The following is a 21,797-nucleotide window of genomic DNA, read 5'->3' as shown; positions in this document are numbered from 1 at the left end:
TCACTTCAGAGGCTTAAAAACAGGGACACTGTGGTCTCTGACAAGGAGAGTGATACATTGTCTATATGTTCCTCAACAACGCCTCAGAAACGACCTTTGGATGAAACTGCCGGCTCATCGTCACAGCCACCTAAAAAAGCGTCAAAAAAGTCTGTTGAGTCCACGCAGATACAGACTGGATCTGCCATGAAGAAAGGAAGGCTTTAAATATCAAAATACAGCTTCAGAACCTCAAAGACCACCTATAAAACTGAAGCATACCTTCAAAAAACCTACTTCAGCTCCACCCTTGAGCAGCTCGTCAATGAAAAAATCCTCTCCCGAGGTGATTCTGGTTACAACGACGGTGTCTTTAGTCAACACCGTGACTGTATCTGCGGCGCCGATGACGACGACTTCGTCGATGGGTAATTTACCTTTATCGTTGACGAAGCAAATTGCGTCTTGGAAGTCTTAATAGTCGTCGAGGTGTCAACTTCCGATGACGACCCACCCATCGACGACGACACCTCACATCGACAGAGACCTCGTCGACGACTGCGTCCACGAGAGAACTCGCGTTGACGGTGGAAGTGTTACCGTCGACGAAAATCCCTGTCTCCGGCAGTGTGACGACTACAATCCCGTCGACGGAGCAGAAAAAGCAGCTTTCGCCGATGAAGGTGATTCCGGTGGTGATACAAACGTCGACGGGCTTGTCGACGACACCGTCGATGAAGAGGGAAAAACATAACATTTAAAAAATACAATTAACACCAGCTGTAACCTCACCTAGTCCGGTGCAGGCTCTTTTGCCATCTCCGTTCTTAGAAGAAGATGATTAGGACAAGGGGTCTGATGATGGTAGTCTCTTTGGGGCAGCCTTGAGCCCATCAGACCTTCACATCAAATGTCAGGAGGATTCTGATGAAGATGATGGTTATGGACGTCAATATTACCATCCGCAACAGCAATATCACCCACAGGAGATGATGTACCTCCCTTCAAGTCTTATGACCGACCTGCAATTAATGCTGGCGGACTATAAGAGGAGAATTCCGCTAGAGTAGCGCATCCAACAGTCTCCTAGGTTTCAACCTCCTACTCAAGTTGATCCTGTCTATCAGTTGAAATCCTCTGATGGGGAAGTATAGAGAGAAGAAGGAGAGATTCAACAAGATGAATGGGATTCCTACATCATTCCCACTCTGGCATCTCCATCTCCCCCACAAGTAGATTCACCTCCGGAAGATATTGGGGGAGTCCACAATCTTCTGGAGAGAGCGGCTAAGCGCTTTGATTTACCAATGCCTATGCATCAGCAGGACTGTTTTCTGTATGACTTTAAAGAGCCTTATAAGAAATCAGTGAGATCTATACCCATCATTTATTACATATGGAAGGAGGGGCATAGAATAATGCAAAATCCAGCAACTATTCCACCCGTGTTACCAAGACTATATAAAAAATATGAGGCTCCGGATGAGGCTCCAGCTTGCTTAATAGGTCATCGGAAAGCAGATCCTGTGATCTCGCAAGCAGCGCAACAACGCTCAAAGAATCCTTCAGCTCCCCTGACTGCTCCTCCTGATAAAGAAGTAAGAAAGCTTGACAACATCGGGAAGTGTTTTTCAACAATGTCAGCTCTGACAGTTCGAGCAGCGAATTCTCTGGCTCTACTGGGCCGTTATAATAGGCAGATGTGGTCGGACTTAACACCATTCTTGGACAAACTTCCACCAGATGACAAGGAGGAAGCTAAGAGAATTCTTCTTGAGGGCGAACTGACTGCCTCTGAAGTGATAGACTGCTCTATGGATGTAGCGTCCACTGGTTTCAGGCAGCTAGCGGAAGCGGCCGTCTTGAGACGTCAAGGCTGGCTCAAAGCCACCACATTCAGGCCTGAGGTGCAGACAAAGATTCTTGACCTTCCTTTTAATGGTGAAGAATTATTTGCCAGCCACGTTGACGAAACCTTACAAGCTATCAAAAAAGACACTGATATGGCTAAGTCTTTGGGGACAATACAAACAGACTCCTTTTTGTGGTTCACGAGGAAGAGGTTACCAATCTTACAGATCAGGATACCAACAGTCTCGCTACTCCGCATATCCTGCTACCGCTCAACAATACAGACCCCAGTATACTAGCCGCCAGCCACCTGCACCACAACAAGGCTTCTTTTAGGGGAAAATCAGGATGCAAGGGTAAGGAGACCGGTCGACGCCAACGACGCCAATGACCTTTCCCAGCTGTCGGCCTCTATCCTACCAATTCCATCCGCGGTGGGTGTCAAGATATTCCGTTATTTGCAGCTGTGGCGGGGCATGACTTCAGACCAATGGGTCCTAAACATAATCCAGTTCGGCCATTCCTTGAAATTTATAGAGGTACCTCCAACAACTCCTCCTCTGCCTCGCTTTCAAAAACACCTGCATCTCTTAAAGACGGAAGTTACCAACATGTTGCAGAAAGGAGCAATAGAATGAGTTCCCCTCAGTCAGAGAGGGAAGGGTTTCTACTCCCGGTTCTTCTGAATATGAAAGAAGCTAAATAACTGGAGACCGATCTTAGATTTGCGGAACTTAAACAATTTCCTCAAAGAACAATTGTTCCGTATGATCTCTATTCAAGATGTGCTTCACCTCCTCAACAGAAACGATTACATGGTGTCTGAAAACAAACGGTAGTGTGTTTTTCCTAGTGTGGAGCTGGCGCCTCCTGAGTATGCGCAATTATGTGTAAACTATCTGTGCGGTGCAAAAAGGTGAGGGAAACTAACACCCTGAATCCTCAAACGGTAACACAATCCTATGCACACGCTGTTGAATTACAGCGTGTTCATAGGATTGTGTTACAGATTACATGGCGTCGCTGGATCTCCAGGACACATTTTCATATACCCATACGCCGAAAGCACAAGAAGTTTCTAAGATTCACTGTGGCCGACAGTCCCTTCCAATTCCGCATCTTACCTTTCGGACTAAAATCCGCTCCGCGCATTTTCACAAATTATTTAGCACCAGTCGCAGCATTTCTAAGACGACAACATCATCAAATTTCCCCATACCTGTACGACTGGCTTCTCAAAGCCCCCACCAACGAAGCAGCGAAAGCGTCCACCAAGGCCCGTCTCTAACTCTTCAAAAACTTGGGCCTCACTTTAAATGTAGAAAAATCGACTCTGCAACCATCCCGTCGACTAGTGTGTCTAGGAGCTATCCTGGACACCATAGAAAACCAGGCTTATCCTACTCTGGGGAGACAACAAAGATTAATGACTTTGGCAAAGAGGGTCCAAAAAAGAAAGTCCATTTCCATACTCCTTTTCAAATCTCTCCTAGGAATTATGTCTTCTTCTATCCCCCTCATACCTCATTGTCTTCTCCAAATGCGTACTTTTCAGGAAGCTTTAAACGAACAATGGGTGCAGATAGAGGGCTCATTCGACGAGCTGATCCGGATCACTCCTCACATGATAGCGGCCTTGGACTGGTGGATGCAACCTCTCCAATTATCGCCGGGTCTGCTGTTCCTATCTGTGGTAAATTAGAAGTCCATGGAGCCAGGTATATAAAACAGGCAGGATTTATTTAAGCTAAGTTCATTAGAAGAAAATAGGTAGATGGAAAGTAACCCCACCAGGAGCAACCTCCCCGCCACTCAGCCTGCCTGCCATCAACTGACACTCTACACTCAAGCCAGGCACTCAAACATTCCATGAGGTCATCAGGCATTCTAACACTCATACTTGCTGAGCAACAGGGAAGAGTCAGCCAGAGAAAGGAAAGACACAAGTCAATTATAACACTATCGCAGGCTGTTCCTTTCATGATTACAACGGATGCATCTCTAGAGGGCTTGGGAGCTTTCCTGCAAGACTTGCAGGTCAGCGGAAAATGGCTGCCTTCCTACAGGGATCTTCATATCAGTCTTCTCGAGCTAAGAGCAGTTTACCTAGCGCTCCAAGCATTTCTGCCAAAAATACAAAACGCATCGGTGCTTGTTAGGACGGACAACGCCATGACAATGCACTACCTCAACAAACAGGGAGGAACAAGATCTCTCCTGCTCTCAGTAAGCCCAACTCATATGGTACTGAGCGATTCATCACAAAGTGCATGTATCAGCAGAGTACGCCCCAGGAAAACAAAATGTCATAGTGGACAAGTTGAGCAGACTAAAGACTACTTGCCACGAGTGGTAACTGGACCAGCACACTCTAGACAACATTTTCTCCCAATGGGGCAAGCCAAACCTAGATCTGTTCGCATCTCCAGAGAACGCGAAATGCTGGTGCTTCGCAAGTTGGCGTCACCATCAGGTTTCATGGGGGAATGCCTTTTCAATAGCTTGCTCCGACATATTTGCTTACGCCTTTCCACCCATTCCTCTCCTTCCATGAGTGTTAAAAAAGATAAAGACAGAACCCTCAAGATCATTCTGATAGCTCCAGCCTGACCTTGCCAGCACTAGTACACAGAACTTCACCTACTTTCAGTCAAGTGTCCGATTCACCTCAGACCATTTTCCGTCTCTCTTGACAATGAACCAGGGACAAGTATGCCATCCGAACCCTAGTTCTCTGAAATTGTCAGCCTAGTTCCTGAGTTCCGAGAATTTCAACACCTAAGGATCCCACAGGAGTGCAGACAGGTGCTGGTTAAAGCAAGAGCATACCGCACTTACAGGACTTACTGCTTAAATGGAAGAGATTTTGCACGTGGTGTACATCGTAAAGTCAATCCTCTCCATTTACCTCCTGAGGAAGTTTTACCATATTTACTTCTCTTGGCTCGCTCAGGTTTGGCCCATGCGTCAATTAAAGTTCATTTAGCTGCCATTTCCAGTTTCTGCAGATCAGCTAAGGCTCCATCTCTATGGTCCTGCAGGCTAGTAAAACAGTTTCTCAAGGGGCTGTTTAGAATGTTCCCTCCAGTAAGGGCAACTTCTCCTGCATGGCAACTAAATATAGTGCTCAGTCAACTAATGAAACATCCGTTTGAACCTATTCACAAGACGGACATGAAGTTCTTATCTTGGAAAGTAGATCTCCTCCTAGCCCTCACATCAGCAGGAAGGGTTGGAGAACTTCAGGCTTTTACTACTCAAGAACCTTTCTTACAGTTTAAACAAGACAAAGTTATTCTACAAACAAACCCTAAATTCATCCCTAAGGTTCCTTCAGATTTCCACCTTAACTAACCAATTGTTCTGAAATCATTTTTCCGAAATCCGCAGACTGCGTTGGAGCGTGCTCTGCACTCTCTAGATGTTAAAAGGTACCTTGAATTTTACTTGAACAGGACAAAGTCATTTTGCAGGTCAAATCAACTCCTTATTGCGTACAGTGACCTAGAAAAGGTTTCCCGATCACTAAACCGAGCATTTCCAGATGGATTTCAAGTGCAATTGTATTCTGTCATCAACAAGCGGGCCTTCCTCTGACGTCAAGAGTTCGTGCCCACTCTACAAGAGCGATATCCCCATCTACAGCACTGTTTGCAGGTGTATCCCTGTTTGACATTTGTAGATCAGCAACTTGGAGGACCCCGCACACATTCACCTGGCACTACTGCTTGGATGCTGGGAATAAGTGTGGTGCGGCAGTAGGACAAGCGGTTCTCAGACATACCTTTCAATAAGGTGAGCCGTCTTCTTTGGTTCCTTCCCACCATCCTGTACTGTCTCACATTTTCAATGGTTTATGGTAAAAAGTTATACTTTGGATAGTTTTGTTTATGCATTTATATGAGTATATTAATTTATATGGATAATGCATTCATGCATGCCTTTCCTGTAGTGGTTATATGACATGAAAATGTGTTACTCACTGCTAGCTATTCTGATTCAAGCATGTGAATCTATGAAAGTTCAAATACTGGAGTAAGAAACATGTTACGTACCAGTAACTATAGTTCTCCAGTATTGGAATCTTTCATAGATTCACATTTGACCCGCCCACCTTCACTGGAGAAGGCTCACTTACTTATCTCTGTTTTTTCTGTGTATGCGCACTTGTGCTTGGAAAATCTGAGGGACTGGAGCTTCTCCCAGGGAGGTTCTACAGGGTGCTCTCTTCTGATTGGTCAAGTTTTAAGTTTTTTCCTTACTTACTAAAGGACAGGGATATGTTATAAAAGATTTTAAGGCCTAGAGCCTTATGTGCCATGTCTAATAGGACAATTATTTCGATAATACCTGGGACTCCCATCTCGACGACGGGGAATGATTCAAGCATGTGGATCTATGAAAGACTCCAATACTGGAGAGCTATAGTTACACATAAGTAACTTGTTTCTTCTCCTGTATACACGGGTTCTCCCGATTTAATTGAGATGAAAAACCTCACTCTATACTGGGTGTGCCATCGATCTTTGAGCTTACAATAGGATCGGTAGCTAAAGGATGTCTGTTAAGGCAGTTAAAACCCAGCTACTATAAGAAAGCTAGGTTTAAGGGAGCGGCCTATAAAAACTGGACTGATTTGAGAAAGAAGCTCGGATTGGGGAGATGGAATTGATATACTCTGATACAAAAACAGCCCTCAATTCCAGGATTATTTCAGGATGCTTGCTTGTATAGATAGGAGAAACTGGAGTTATGCAATTTGGGGGATCTCTTCCAAAATCAGAGGTTTGCATCATTCGAGGAACTGAGGATTAAGTTCAATCTAAATCAAAAGGCATTTTGTAGCTTTTTACATTTAAAAAACTGGTGAAACGGTGGGGTTTAGAGAGGATGCCCCTCCTGGATCTCTTGATTTGGGGATAAAAACTCTCTATCAGCGTAATCGAGAAGCATAATGCTAAATGGCAATTAAAGCTTGGGGTTAATGAATATACTTTTTATGATTCTCTGGAGTTCAGTTGTACGGTGCTAAACTCTTCGGGGCTGCAAGCATAGCACTACAAGATAATCTTTGACTTATATTTTACCCCAGAAAAGATCTAAAGATGGGGGGGGGGGGTCCAGGGGTCAATTGTCCTCTGTGTCAGTCTCACGTGGCGGATTTATTTCACATGTTTAGCACATGCCCAGTCTTGGATACACTGAGATTTCAGATCTCTAAATTTTTTGGAAATGTACATAATGCTAGTATGGATTTGACTCCTCGAGTGATGATACTGGGGTAGTTTCGGATTTGGAATTGAGGAGAGGCGAGTATTTCGGATCTGTGTTGCCTCAGCATGGTTGGACCCGCAGGCACCATCTTACCAACAATGGTAAGGGAGGTTTTTTCTATCTTCAAGTTAGAAATGGCATTGTATAAACATACGGGAAAAAGAGCTAAGCAGAAGAATTTGGGCCCGCCTTACTGAATGGCTTCTCTCTCAAGAATACGACTGGAATATTAATTGGGAGGGATCCTTAATCATGGTCAAATATGGTACACTGGAGGGTAATAATGAAAACATCAGATGGAGACAGATTAGCTTTTTCTTATTGCACTTGTACTTTGTCTAGTTACTGTACTGTATATCTAGGCTGTCCGGTTTTAGGTTTAAACCTAAAGTAACTGCTAAAACCCCACTGAAAGAGAAATAGCCCTCACCAGTGAAAACATATAAACACTGAAAAAACACCTGCAAAACCACAAACTAAATGCTATTCAAAGAAAGGAAAAAGAGAGTGAAAGAGTCATTGTTTTCTTCCTGAAGGGGCCAATATAATGTAACTTTGTTACATAAGCTAGCAGTAGGAAAGACTGGGCTAACATTATTCTGCTTGTGTTTTGTTGTTTAGAGATGGCACTAAAATATTGTTTCTTCTTCCTTTTGCTTTTTTTAGTTTTGAGGTCTTTGGTCTAAAGATACAGGGTTTAGAAGCATGATTTTGGTCTTGTTTAATTATTTTATCAACTGTAGAGAATCAGGAAATATCAAAATAATATTTGATATTTTGGCTGCGTTTGATTCTTTCACTGATAGGTAAGAATCTTTCCTAATATGTGGTATCACATTTACCCACAGAGAGTGGGTAAAACCCCTTAATACATCAGCCCCCAGTTTCTAGTGAGTCAGTATTGATAGTGGGTGAATTGCCAACACCTCAGTCTTTAAACATTCAATGCAAGCTATAGTGACAAGTATATGTGAAAAAAGCACTATCCCCAAACATCTCGGATAGTGGTGAAAACATGACACCAGACTTTTGGAAAACATGGAACGCTGTGTTACTTGGAATGCTCTGCAAAAAAGGTTCTTTCCAAGTTCAAAGATTAGAGTGATATTGTTCATATTTGCAGTGATTCAGCTATGCATATGAACATTTTGTGTGATGACCTGTGACAATTGATACCTGAGCTGGAGTGCTTTCCTGTAAGAGATCCTTGCCACTTGTTAGATGGTATGCTGAAAGCATCTTTACAATCTTCATAGTTAATGAGGAATGCTATTGACTTTTTAGTCCATCTGGTGCAATGTTTTCTTATGCACAGGAACTAAAACGCAAATATTCATCAATTCATGCTTTGTGTGGCATCAATGAAAGAGGCATCCCAACTGTGTACCTTAGCTGAGGATTCTCAGTTTAAGGGGCTATGAATGCTATATTATCCATGTGGCAACCATTTACAGAATTTTTGTTGAGTGATGATGCCAAAGGCAAGAAATGTGAGGATCTTTGGACGCATATTGATAGTGATGTGAAAAAAAGTACACTCTACTGCATTCTTAGATTTTTACAGGAAAACATAACTGCTGTGGTTGACATATTTTAAAAAAATTACGTCTGAAAACACCCTTGTCTGCCAAGTGTTCAGCATAATTGGTGTAGAAGTGAAACATCTCCTGGAGAGTAGGCTGGGCGACACCTTTAGTGAATTTGGCACTGCAACATGTTCTATGTTAGAGTGCTTGCCACTTGGTAAGCAAAGCAATGTTGAAGAGCGATTCAGGAACTTTTATTTTACAATGTAAGAGACATTTCTTGCAATGATGCATAGAGATGTCCCTTCACCACCAGTGGCATTTGAAGTCAATGAAACCTCACTGTGGTACTCTGTACAAGTTCTAGATCCCTTCCGTAAAGGGGAATTTCCTCTGTATTTTCAAAAGTGCTTCTTCATTTTTGACCGCTTCGATAACTCTGAGGGCATAAACGCCCAGCTCAATGCAATTGTTGTAGAACCTGCCTTGAGAACCGCAATCTTCAAGTGCACCAATATTGGCATGGAAAGCTATGTTAGTGGCCAGAGTTAACAAATTGTGTACTGGCTGTTTTGGCATTGCCCTTCTCAAGTGCCAATGTTGAGAGGGCCTTTTCACAGACGTTTACATGGGAAGGAAAGAGCGAGATCACATGACTAAAGACTCACTGAATAAGTATTGTGTGGATTACTACAATAAGTTTAATTTGCACAAATCTATTTGGACCTCATATACACTATACATACACTGTCTATATAGCATGCGCTATCAGTGCAGAAAGCAAACAATAATAAAAGCTAAACGTTCCATAAACACCGGAAAAACACTGTTTCTGTTGTTTTTAATGGCGCAAAAATGTGCAACCACTGATAACCACTGTATTTTTAATGTATTGAAATCACTTACAAACACTGAAAAGAAAAAAAAAAACAGAATTGACCAAAAATAGAAACTGAAAACAGGAAAGCCTATGTATATCATATGAATTTAGGATGTTATGTGATCTATATCCTTTTTTCTGAGGTTTTTGTTTTAGAGGCTATTATTGAGTGTAATTGTGTCTTGTATATTATGTAATATCTTTTTACTGCTGCTTGCAACTTTCGCAGTCTAATTATGACATTTATAATAGCACTAATAAAAAGGATTATAAAAAAAAAGGAGTAAAACTGCAGTGGCACAGTGGACAAAAAATGTTGGGCTGAAATGCGACCCCCAAGCACTTGCCAGTGGCTGAGACTTTGGGAAGCATTCCACCCGTCTCCTTGTGTTGCTTTGGTGGGATGACCTAGCCACACTGCACACACATTACTCTATGCTTTTATGATAGGCCTGTCCCCATTCTACACCTTTCCCATAGCGGACAACCCAATTTCACCTAGTCATAAGTTACAGACCCAAACTTAAATATGTTCATTACAAACCCCAATCCCATCTTACCTAACTATACAGCCCAAACCCTTACCCCACAGCTCACATAGACAAAACCCTCACTCATTTTATCTAACCCTTTGCAGTATGCACTGAGGCCACAATTCGCTACCCACACCGTTCCGAGCTCTTGTCATCTACTACAAACCCCTCTTCACCTGGTTATAGAGTATGTAAAAAATAACTGCCTCCAGCCTGCTCATCCTGATTGAAAGTTATTCTAAAGTTACTCCTTTAGTAATTCATACCGTTGTAAGCTGTATATTTATTTGAAAAGCAAGAGTTGGTTTTGATTTCCTCTATTGCACTCTTCTTATTTTGCTTTCTGTGATGAGTGTTACAGATCGCGTGACCTGCATAGTGCAATTATCTTCCCTAAGACACTGAAAACCAAATGTATATGTAGGGCTTGAGTTGGGTTGAATTCAAAGTGCAGGAATGGGGTCGGACCGTGGTGACTTTTTCAATCAGACCTCTTCATTATACAAGCATAGATATCTGAAAGAAACACGTTAGTTAGATTCCTCACCTTAGAATATCCCCAGGCGTTAGACTGGATCCGGAAGATTTTTCGTCAGCAATACCCCTTGCGCATCGCTAGGCGTCGTCTGCGGCTCCGCGTCCGTCGGCGTTGTGCGCCGGAATGATGTCGTTGGAGTACTTAGACGCCGCCCTCGCGCGCTGTCGTCAGTTCTTCTTTTTTCCGCGCCAGTAAGCGCCGATCCGGGAGAGCTACCCCTTTAGTCAATTTTTGACTAAATTTTTTGACTCTTTTTGGTCATTTCTCGACTCTGGTGCCGGTAGGATGCCAGGTTTCAAGGCCTGCGACGACTGTCACCGACTGATGTCAGTGACCGATCATCACCGCCGGTGCCTGTACTGCTTGGGCATCGACCACGACGTGGCGTCGTGCTCCGATTGTATGGCCCTGACCTCGAAAGCTAGGCAGGAGCGGTCCCGCAAGCTTCTCGAGCTTCGCCACTCGGCTCCGCGCCGCTCTCGATCCCGGTCCAGGAGGAGGTCCAAGGATCGGTTGCGGAGCCGCACTCGACATCGTCACTCATCTGGCTCGAAGTCTTCGGGTAAGTCGAGGCACTCCAAGAAGTCCAAGAGGCGACACCGCTCTTCGGACTCCCCTCGCGCGACTCGGCCGAGGGTCCGGGTGGTTCCACCCCCGCGACTCCGCAAGAGCCGCGCAAGTCCCCATACCCGACGGTCCCTGGGACTGACGCGACGCCGGCGGAGGTCAGTGCCTTCCTCTCGGCCATGAGGAGCCTGGCCCCGCCGTCGACGCCCGCTGGCGCGCCTTCGGGCCCCGCGGACTCGACTGGGCGAACTCGCGTGCCGGCGGCCCCGGTGCCGTTGGAGGCTCCGGCCCCGACGCCGCAGGTCCCCGAGGGGCCCGAGCCTGGGCCCCCGTCGACGCCGGTCGACCTCGTTACGCCGACGACACCGATACCACCCCCGACGCCGGCTCCGGTCGACGTCGATCCCCGGTTCAGCCCCTGTCCGGTCCCGACGCCGATGCGGCGCCGCCCGACGCCGCTAGAGACACACATTGTCTATCGACCGGCTCCGATCATTCCTCCTGTGTACCAGGAATCGGATGACGGGGGCGACTGGGAGGGGTCTGATGACCCTCTGGCCCTTCAGAGCCAACTTGCACAGGACTGGGCAGATGAACTGGGAGAGGCCAGTGGGTTGGATTCCTCACCAGACACTGGATTCATCTCTCCTCCGACTGTGGCTTCGGAGGAGGGTGCAGCTTTTTCTGTGGTGCTGCGCAAGGCGGCCGAAGCCCTTGGGCTTGAGCTGCCTGCCGTGGCTGTGAGGACTAACATCCTCACTGAGGTGCTTCAGTCTGCCGCATGCTCCACTGAGCCTCTGCTGCCATTCAATGAGGCCCTCACTGACGTTCTGCAGGGCACCTGGTCCAAGCCCTCCACAGTCCCTCCTGTGGATAGGAACGTTGCCAGGCGCCACCGCCCTGCTCCGGGCGACCCCAGTTTTCTGTCCCAACACCCCACCCCCGAGAGTCTGGTTATCCAGGCCTCTTTCTCCCAATCCTCCTTCCCGTCCGCTCCTCCGGACCGGGATTCCAAGAGGCTGGAACAGTTTGGTAAGAAGCTGTTCTCTTCGCTCAGTTTGGGCCTGCGGTCTTTGAACACCGCCTGTCTCTTACACCGTTATTCCCACTCTCTGTGGGATGCGGTGGAGGACGTGCTGCCACTGTGCCCGGAGGAGGCCCGGGCGTGGCTTTCCTCGGCCCTGGCCGATGGGAGAGATGCAGCGCGCCATGCAATCCGATGTGGGCTTGACACTACGGACTCGCTGGGTAGGGCGATTTCTACGACGGTGGCGCTTCGACGTCACGACTGGCTGCGGTCCACGTCTTTTTCAGGGGATGTCCAGAGCACCCTCATGGACATGCCTTTTGATGGCGCTCGCCTTTTTGGTGAGAAAGCGGACAGTCCGCTGGCTCGCTTCAAGGACTCCCGGGCTACGGCCACGTCCTTGGGCCTCTCGGCCCCGCGGCCACAAACTTCCGCTTTTCGCTCCTTTCGTGGCCAAGGAAGGGGCACCTCCTCACGTCCGCCTAGCCTCCGGCCGCAGAACCAACCTGCACGCGGTCGCAGACGTGGTTTCCGCCGAGGCGGTACTGGAGGACGACGTGGTCAGTCCACATCCACCCCGGCAGCATCCGCCTCAAAGCCTTCCTAGTCCGAGCTTTCAGGCCCATTCCACGCCAGTGGGCGGCAGAGTTCGCCATCACCTGCTCCACTGGCGGTCCATCACGTCGGACAGGTGGGTGCTGCAAATCATCCGAAGGGGCTACTCCCTCCCCTTCGAGACGACTCCTCCAGCCATGCCACCGCAGCACCACCGTATCTCGTGGGATCATTTGAATCTTCTCCACGAGGAAGTTTCGGCCCTCTTGGCCAAGGGGGCTGTCGAGCGCGTTCCGAGCCCACAAGTAGGTCGTGGTTGTTATTCCCACTACTTTCTGGTTCCCAAGAAGGGCAAAGGGGGCTTACGCCCTATCTTGGACCTCCGCAACGTCAATACCTTCCTCCGGAAGGAACGGTTCAAAATGTTGACTTTGGCTCAGATTCTAGCTGCCCTAGACCCTGGAGACTGGATGGTAGCATTGGACTTGCAGGACGCATATTTACACATCCCCGTCCTGTCGGCCCACCGGCGTTACCTGCGGTTCACGGTGGGTCAGGAGCACTTTCAGTTCACCGTGCTCCCCTTCGGCCATACCAGTGCCCCTCGGGTGTTCACGAAAGTGATGGCGGTGGTCGCAGCTCATCTGCGCAGATCAGGGGTTCCAGTCTTCCCCTATCTCGACGACTGGTTGTTGAAGGCGGGCTCGCCCCAGGCAGTAGTCTCCCACCTCCAGACTACGGCGGATCTCCTGCATTTGCTAGGGTTTTCCATCAACATGCCAAAGTCACACCTGAGCCCCTCTCAGAAGCACCTCTTCATCGAAGCGGTTCTCGATTTGGCACAGTTCCGACTTCATCCGCCGGAACAGGGGGTCCGGGATATACAGGCCCTGATTCCCATCTTTCGGCCTCTATCCTGGGTTTCGGTCAGGCTAGTGTTGCGGCTTCTGGGGCTGATGGCCTCCTGCATCCTACTAGTGCATCACGCCAGGCGGCGCATGCGGGCTCTGCAGTGGCCCAGCATCACAGCAACCTGTCCGACCACGTCTTGATCTCGGAGGGCACTGCACAGCAGTTGCAGTGGTGGCTCACGGACCGCGATTGGGTCACGGGCAAGAGCCTCTCCCTACCCCTACCGGAGCATGTCGTAGTGACGGATGCGTCCCTCCTGGGATGGGGTGGCCATATGGGAGAGGCGGAGATCAGAGGCCTCTGGTCTCCGGCGGAGTCTCGCCTCCACATCAACTTGTTGGAGCTGAGAGCGATCCGACTTGCACTGAAAGCCTTCCTTCCCTCTGTCCGGGGAAGTGTCGTGCAGGTGTTCACGGACAACACCACCGCCATGTGGTATTGCAACAAACAGGGCGGGGTGGGGTCGTGGACCCTTTGTCAGGAGGCCCTGCGCCTCTGGACATGGCTGGAACACCAGGGCATCACCCTGGTAGTTCAACATCTGGCGGGCTCTCTGAACGCCAGAGCAGACGAACTCAGCCGCCGGTGCATGATAGATCACGAATGGCGTCTGAACTCCGAGGTGGCGCAAGGTCTCTTTCAGCAGTGGGGAGAGCCTTGGTTAGATCTATTTGACACCGATGAGAACGCGCAATGTCAGCAGTTCTGCGCGTTGGAATTTCCAAGGCGGCACTCGCTCGGCGACGCTTTTCGTCACGAGTGGAGTTGCGGTCTATTGTACGCCTTTCCGCCTATACCACTTCTGCCCAGAGTGCTGAAGAAGATCAGGCGCGACCGGGTCAAAGTCATCTTGGTGGCTCCGGATTGGGCACGAAGGTACTGGTATCCTGAGCTACTCAGTATGTTGACCGATCCTCCGATACGTCTGCCCCTTCGGGAGGATCTTCTGTCGCAGCAGCAGGGGACGGTCCTCCACCCGAACCTGTCCAGCCTCCACCTCCATGCGTGGAGATTGAGCGGCGGCAGTTGATGCCATTTGATTTGCCTCCTGAAGTCTGTGATATCATTCTGGCAGCCAGGCGTCCCTCCACAAAGACGGTATACGCCTGCCGGTGGAACAAATTTGTGGCATGGTGCACAGCAAAGGCTGTGGATCCCCTTTCCGCCCCTCTTTCTGAGGTTCTCCTCTTTCTTCGGCCCGGCAGGACTCTGCCCCGGGCACCTTGAAAGGTTATCTTGCTGCCCTCTCTGCCTTCTTACGGCTTCCTGATCAGCCCTCTCTTTTCAAGTCCCCTGAAGTGTCACGCTTTCTTAAAGACATTACTCACACGTTCCCTCCTGTCCCTTTCGTAATGCCTCAGTGGGACTTGAATCTTGTCTTGACATTCCTGATGTGCGCTCCCTTTGAGCCTCTTCACAATTGTCCTCTTCGTCTTCTGACGCTTAAGACTGCTTTCCTGGTAGCCATCACCTCGGCTAGACGGGTGAGTGAGCTCCAGGCTCTATCGTCCAAGCCTCCTTTTCTATCTGTTCATCCGGACAAGGTTGTCCTTCGGCCTCGTCCTTCCTTTCTACCGAAAGTGGTGACCCCCTTTCATCTTGGGCAATCTGTCACCTTGCCCACCTTCTTTCCGCCTCCGCACCCTTCCAAAGAGGAAGAGCGGCTCCACCGTCTGGACCCAAAATGTGCGCTCTCCTTTTATTTGGACCACACGACACAGTTCCGAGTGGACGACCAGCTTTTCGTTGGCTACGTGGGTGCAAAGAAGGGAAAAGCTGTGCACAAACGGACCATCTCCCGGTGGGTTGTTTTGTGTATAAAAATCTGTTATTCCTTTGCGAAAAAGGACCCTCCTGTTGGGCTGCGAGCCCATTCTACTCGGGCCACAGCGGCTACTACTGCTGTGGGACAGGGAGTCCCTTTGCAGGACATCTGTCAGGCGGCGACGTGGGCTTCGCTGCACACGTTTGCCAGGCAATATTGCCTAGACAGCCAAGTCAAGGGATGGCTTCTTTGGCCGTTCTGTCCTCCAGGACTTTCTGGTGTGATCTTGGTTCGCAGACCCACCACCAGGGATGGTATTGCTTGGGTATCTATTCCAAGGTGAGGAATCTAACTAACGTGTTTCTTTCAGATGAACAAGTTACTTACCTTCGGTAACGATGTATCTGTAAGAAACATTAGTTAGATTCCTCACCGACCCACCCATCCTCCCCGTTCTGCGAACTGACATCTAGGGTTAAGGCTATCCCTTTCAGGGCCCTAGATTTTTTGGCACCACTGTCGGTCTCTTGCATGGCTCTGCGTTCCTGGCGCGGAAAGCTATGTACAAGAACTGACGTCAGCGCGCAAGGGCGGCGTCTAAGTACTCCGGCGTCATTCCGGCGCACGATGCCGACGACGGACGTGGAGCCGCAGACGACGCCTAGCGACGCGCAAGGGGTATTGCTGACGCAAAATCTTCCGGATCCAGTCTGACGCCTGGGGATATTCTAAGATGAGGAATCTAACTAACTAATGTTTCTTACAGATACATAGTTACCGAAGGTAAGTAACTTGTTCTTTATTCTCAGAATTATTTTAGATTACATTTAGAGCAGAGGTCTTCAACCTTTTCTGTAATAAGAGTTACTATAGCCTTATAGCCCGCCGTAGCGGGCTATACCGGCTGTTAAAGGCCCGCTGCAGCGTTAAAGGCCCGAGCCGAAGGCGAGGGACTTTAACAACAGCAGCGGGACTTTAAAAGCCGGTATAGCCCTGCTACGAAGGGCTATAAGGCTATTAGAACATTCTGCCACTAGAGGGCAGAATGTTCTAACAAAACGAAGCCTTCAGGGAGCGCGAGGGGATTCAAATCCCCTCCGGCTCCCTGAAGTCTTTATTCACAGCCAGAGCTGTGAACAAAGACACATTGGAATGTTGGTGCTCCGGGCTTATACCAGCCATTATAAGCCCGGAGCACACCATTGTTTTCAATGGAGCTCCCAACATTCCAATGTTCTAATTATGTTTAGTTAAAATCATACAGAGCTACTAATATTGTTACTGTGGTAATAATAACCATGAAAGAGATAGGATTACATTTGTGGCCACCAGATGCAAGATCACCAGCAGTGATAACCTCAGTGCATCAGGTAGGGTTGCCAGCAGTATTATAAAGGGCATTATCAGTTTGGAATGCCTCGATATGGTTAATACATGACAACCATAGCTATAATGCCCCTGTCACCAAGGAAATTGTATTAGTAATCGACTCACCAGTGCCTCATGAGTTGAATATCAGCTTAAAATATATTTTGAAAATCCAACTATATTTATCCAAACATCAGATTATGAGTTCTGAAAATACACATAGTTTCATATTGAATACACGCCTTTCGATTCTGGGATACATATTTTAATTCAACCAAGCAAAAGCTTCTAATTTAGTAGGACGGGCTGCACACAGGAGACCTACTGTAGGTAGCTGGAGAGCTACCAGGAGTTCACAAGCTACTTGGAGAAGCTTGATTTAGAGTGTAATCAAGGATATTTCATGTTATTCTGCCGTCACCAGATTCAACTGCGTGGAGTACTTCTGGCATGGACCGGTCAATCCAATTCCCAAAGACCTGGTAGATTGTGTCACACTTAAATTGAATGTCCTTTACTGTCTTCATTAACCTTGAGGGATTTAAGAATCTTGCCTGTTGAAAATTGCTACGCCAGTATTGATTTTTTTTCCCCCCTAATGTTCCAAATAGTCTCAATCTTTAACTATATGTTGTTGTTTTTACATAAATAAATGTGTTTGGGTATGTGCAAGATGTAACAGGATGTGGGGTGCCAGAGAGGAAGTGGGTGAGCAACAGGAGTTGCCTCGTGCAGGCCTTGTTGAGTGGTGTCCGACCCAGCTTGGTAGGGGAGGCTGAAGTATAAAGGAATAAAAGGAAGCCAGTAAGGGCCTTCAGGGTTGTCTGTGCAGGGATCCTCAGACTGTTTGATGTATGCGGGTGAGTCTGTTCAATGTATGGGGTCAGTCGATCAGCAAACACCTTTACTCACTAACTTGTCCAGGCAAAGAATCAAGATCTCTCTATATATATATAGAGTAACTGTGAGGCCCAATGAACTCATCCTTATCATAGAGGGAATTCCTACCCAAGTTGTTTAGACGTTTTAGAATACAAGTGGAGTCCTGGGAGCTGAGCAAGGATGTACTGAGGCCAGAGTCAGATGTAAAAGCTGCCCAGTTATTGCTGGTAAATGCCAATTAGCCTGGGTGTAACCTGGATGAGAAGGGTCAGTGATGGAAAGCATGTGCAGGCTGTTAAACAAGATCTGGATAAGCAAACACTGCAGGCATGAATTGAGGGTAAAGGAAATACATTGCAACTTCTGTCTAAGGGGAAACCTCTAGGCCTACAAGTGAACAGCCAGGCAGCACTTCTACCCCTCTCCCTCAATACACAGCTACAGAAAGACCCCATCTCTCTCTCGGGTCGTTGCCTGAAGTAACAACAAGTCCCTAGCCTCTTGTATGGAGTGCTCTGTGTGTTTCATTTCGAGAGGCCCCTTGGCTCTACAGAAACCGATCATTGTTGGCTTCGCTCTTTGCTGTATCCACAATTTCTCGGTTTTAAGACGCACTATAGATCTGCAGCTCGTCCCCCCAGGGACTTTGCTAGGTGTGCTACCCTCTAGGCGAGCTGCACTGGTTGGCCACACGTACGTGTCCATCCTTCGTGGATGGAACCTGGGGTTGCATCGGAGCAAGTCTGCCCCACTTACGGTTTTGGTGCTGACCTTCATTCTCACCCTGGCCCATGCCAGACAGGGGGATTCTGGTGTATGCATTGGCTTTGGTCTCCTCTGGCTCGCAGAAGGCTGGATTGCCAGAGGTCTTGTGGGAGTTCAGACCTGTTGCAGAGGGCAGGCTTACTTTGGGCTGTACAGAATCGGGCAGTAAGGTAAGAATCCCAAAGGTACTGTTTGTATTCACTCAAGCATACAGAATGTAGCCCGGGTGTATCTTTTTTTTGTCTGGATTTACCGAGATCAAATGCTTCATTTCAAAACTCTGGTTGTTTGTGACTATCTGTATAAATGCTACTGCACCTGTCCTAGTGCCATTCCCACCCCCTGTATTTGCCAGGCTTGACCTCCACACTGCTTTGAAACTTCACTGTGCCCTGTATATTGGCTGGATGCTTGGATGAATGACTGAAGTGTCCTCTCTCTGATTGCAGCTCCCAATGAAGATGTCCTGGTTAAAGGGAAGCAGTCCATCAAGAGCCAGGCGCTGACAACCCAGAACTCGGACAGTGAGGGCCTGCTGGAGGGAGACGACGACACCCTGTCCTCCCTGGAAGAGAAGGACCTGGAGAATTTAACTGGTAACTACAGCCGTGTGCGCCTTCTTCCCAGCCACCCATCAGTATCTGCAGCCAGGCATGATGGGTACTCCTGGCCCGAGGTTACATTAATGAAAGTATGGTTCTGTGCACCTGGGATGTGAGGCCAGGTTTGGGTAATCGCGCAGGTGCTCCGGATTGTGTTAGTGTTGAATTCAAACCTAATATTCCCATTTTGAGAAGAAGAAGAAACTGGTATACGAATTATTCACACAAAGATATGTGCATCCAGACAAGCGTTCATGTGCGGACAATAAAATAGAAATATGAGTTAAACAGATTGAGACGCACATTTACGACACACACACTTACGACACACACACGCACTCGGAGGCTCTGACATGGCTCGCGGACAGGTGCAGAAACCAACGTAGGCAGATGAACCCGAACAGGTGCATGCATAGAGGCAGGGCGGGCGCTCCAAAGAAGTGGCACACTCCGAGACTGGCAGAAGCGGGCGCGCATGCGCGGCCTCGCCCGGTGACGCGCCCGCTGCAGATTGACAGGTGTGCAGACAAACGTTAAGCAGCATGGGCGCCAGCTGGCACCCTCATACAGTCCCATACACGCACTGCAGTCACCCACGCGCCTAGACCCGCTTCCAGATGCATGCGTGTACAGAGGCCCACGGGCACGCTGGCCGACTTCAACACATGCACGCACACCCAACCAGTGCTTCTTTTGTGCACACATAAGTACCGGGTAAAATGTTTCGCTCAGATTGATTCGTGCGGCCGGCGCTGTCAGACGTCGGATAGTTCTGATTTCGCCTCTTTATCACACTCTTGCAGGTCTTTTTTCGTCTCTGCTTCCTCGTTGTCGCTGTTTTTTCGACCTTTCCTTCATCCTTTTGTGTTTTCTCTCTTTTGCTCTGGATCAAGCTTTGTGGAAGAAAATAAGTGCTAGGCCCCAAAAACTAGTGCGGGTGGGTCCCGCCGGCAACCACCAGCTCAAATTAAGCACCCACGTTTAGAGAAATTAAGCACGAACATGAAACTCTTGCCTTGATAAATAATAAACCCTATTTAGCCCCAACAGCAAAATATGCAATCACCGAGGGCATCCGAAAAAAAGCTGTTTGGAATCATTGCGAGAGAATGGCATAATGGAGCTTTGAAGTGGGCGAGACATGGGGCACGAGCGCGTGAAATGAAAGACTAGGGAGACTGGATGGGGTGAAGGGTGGGTGGACTGGAAGAAGGATGGAAGGGCGAGTGGAGAAGGCACGGAGAGCAGGATGGAGATGGGTGGGAAGACATGGAAGGAAGAATGGGGAAATGGATGCAAAGCATAATGGGTGGAGACAAGAATGAATTGTCAGAAAGCAAAATAGAAGGATGGATGGAGATGGAAGGAAGGAAGAGCAGAGAGAAGGGTGGATCGATTGAAGGAGCGAAGCATGGATGGAATAATGGATAGAAGTTAATAAGGATAGATGGAAGAGGACGGACGGACAAAAGGATGGTCAGAGAAAGACAGATGAGAGCTGTAGGACTTGATGGGTGGATTACCAGAAGAAAGGAAGGGTGGAGGAAGCATGGTCGAATAAATCTAGAATGAATCCGTACAACTCGTCATTTTGGCCACTTTATTCGCGGAATTCCCACGTGGAAGCAACTGAAAGCCTGCCTCGCTCATCGTGACATTCGGAATATGGTTCTTAGTCTAGGTTTTTTGTTTTTCTGTGTATTTTCTTGCTCTTGTGCCCCGTCTGTGTTGGGCCACTGAGTTGATGCACTCTGCCTGGAAGGAGGGGGTGGATGAAACGTCAGAGCCTTCCTGTTTCATGGTCTGTCGTGTTTGCTGCCCCTCCGCGGAGCCTTCATCTTGGATGGCCCACGGTTTCATCCATGGAAAGGCTGTCAGACGTGCTGCTTTGAAATGACAACGGATTCCTGCCTGTAATACCAATCGGGGGTAGAATCGATTCCAAGGGGTGTCTTTCCAAAGATGATCTCCCAGCTCATGCATCTGAAATTGGGAGGTTTCCCGACCCTTCCACCCAGCGTAGCTTGCTTCCGCTGCAGCGCCTCGGCGCATCCACGGAGGTGAGAGGGGCCGTAATTGTATAATCTCGACAAAGGCGGCGGGATTAACACGTAATCCTCGCTAATAAAGTGATGCGACTGGGAATGGAGTGTGAATTGTCAGGGGGGTCCCAGGCCCACGCAGCTGCCAGCCCTCTGTAATTGAATGTCGGAGCCTGATTGAAAAAAAATGTTATTTCGCCTCCGGATTACTTGCTAATGCCCCCGGGCAGGGGAGAGGGCCCCTTGGTGCGTGAGTGGTGATGAGCTCAGGGAGAGCAGGACCCTCGGGCCGCGCCGGGCTTGCCCCCTGGCACCCATGAAGATTGATAGCGCATTAAAGACCCGCGCCCCTCCGATCGATGCGCAGCACAATCCGTTTGCAGTGTTTTTGGCCCTCGTTTTCCCCATCGATTGCCTGACGCGTGCCCTAATGCGCAGACACTGCATGAATCCGGGACCTGTCACGGCTTTGTGTGCCTGTCCCCGGCCTGCGAGAGTGTCTGCCGCGCCTTTACAGGCCGGTGTGTGGGTGCGCTTGGACTGCGTTGGCACGAACTGGCAGGGGCAGCCTGGGCAGTGTGAGGCCGCACTCTGACTGCAGAGGGCGTCCCTCGCGATCAGCTCCAGGGAGAAACACACACTTTCCCTGCAGAGCCCATTTGAGTGCGCGCGCTGACCCGGACGCCCCTCACCTGTTCCGACGCGCTGACCCCGACGCCCCTTACCTGTGC

At 48.6% G+C, this 21,797-nt stretch overlaps 1 protein-coding gene across 3 annotated transcripts in view; it reads left to right on the top strand.

Annotated features, from left to right (window-relative positions):
* Positions 1–21,797, top strand: part of LRBA (LPS responsive beige-like anchor protein) — a 2,426,603-nt gene that overhangs the window by 1,302,441 nt on the left and 1,102,365 nt on the right. For all 3 annotated transcript variants that reach the window (XM_085641653.1, XM_085641654.1, XM_085641652.1), the window contains exon 39: positions 18,872–19,018. In XM_085641653.1, the coding sequence (XP_085497779.1) occupies positions 18,872–19,018 (147 nt within the window). The remainder of the gene's footprint in view (positions 1–18,871; positions 19,019–21,797) is intronic.

The sequence above is a fragment of the Triturus cristatus genome, chromosome 2_2 (assembly GCF_964204655.1).
Source record: "Triturus cristatus chromosome 2_2, aTriCri1.1, whole genome shotgun sequence".
Lineage (NCBI taxonomy): Eukaryota > Metazoa > Chordata > Amphibia > Caudata > Salamandridae > Triturus > Triturus cristatus.
This window is presented reverse-complemented; position numbering and strand designations above follow the sequence as displayed.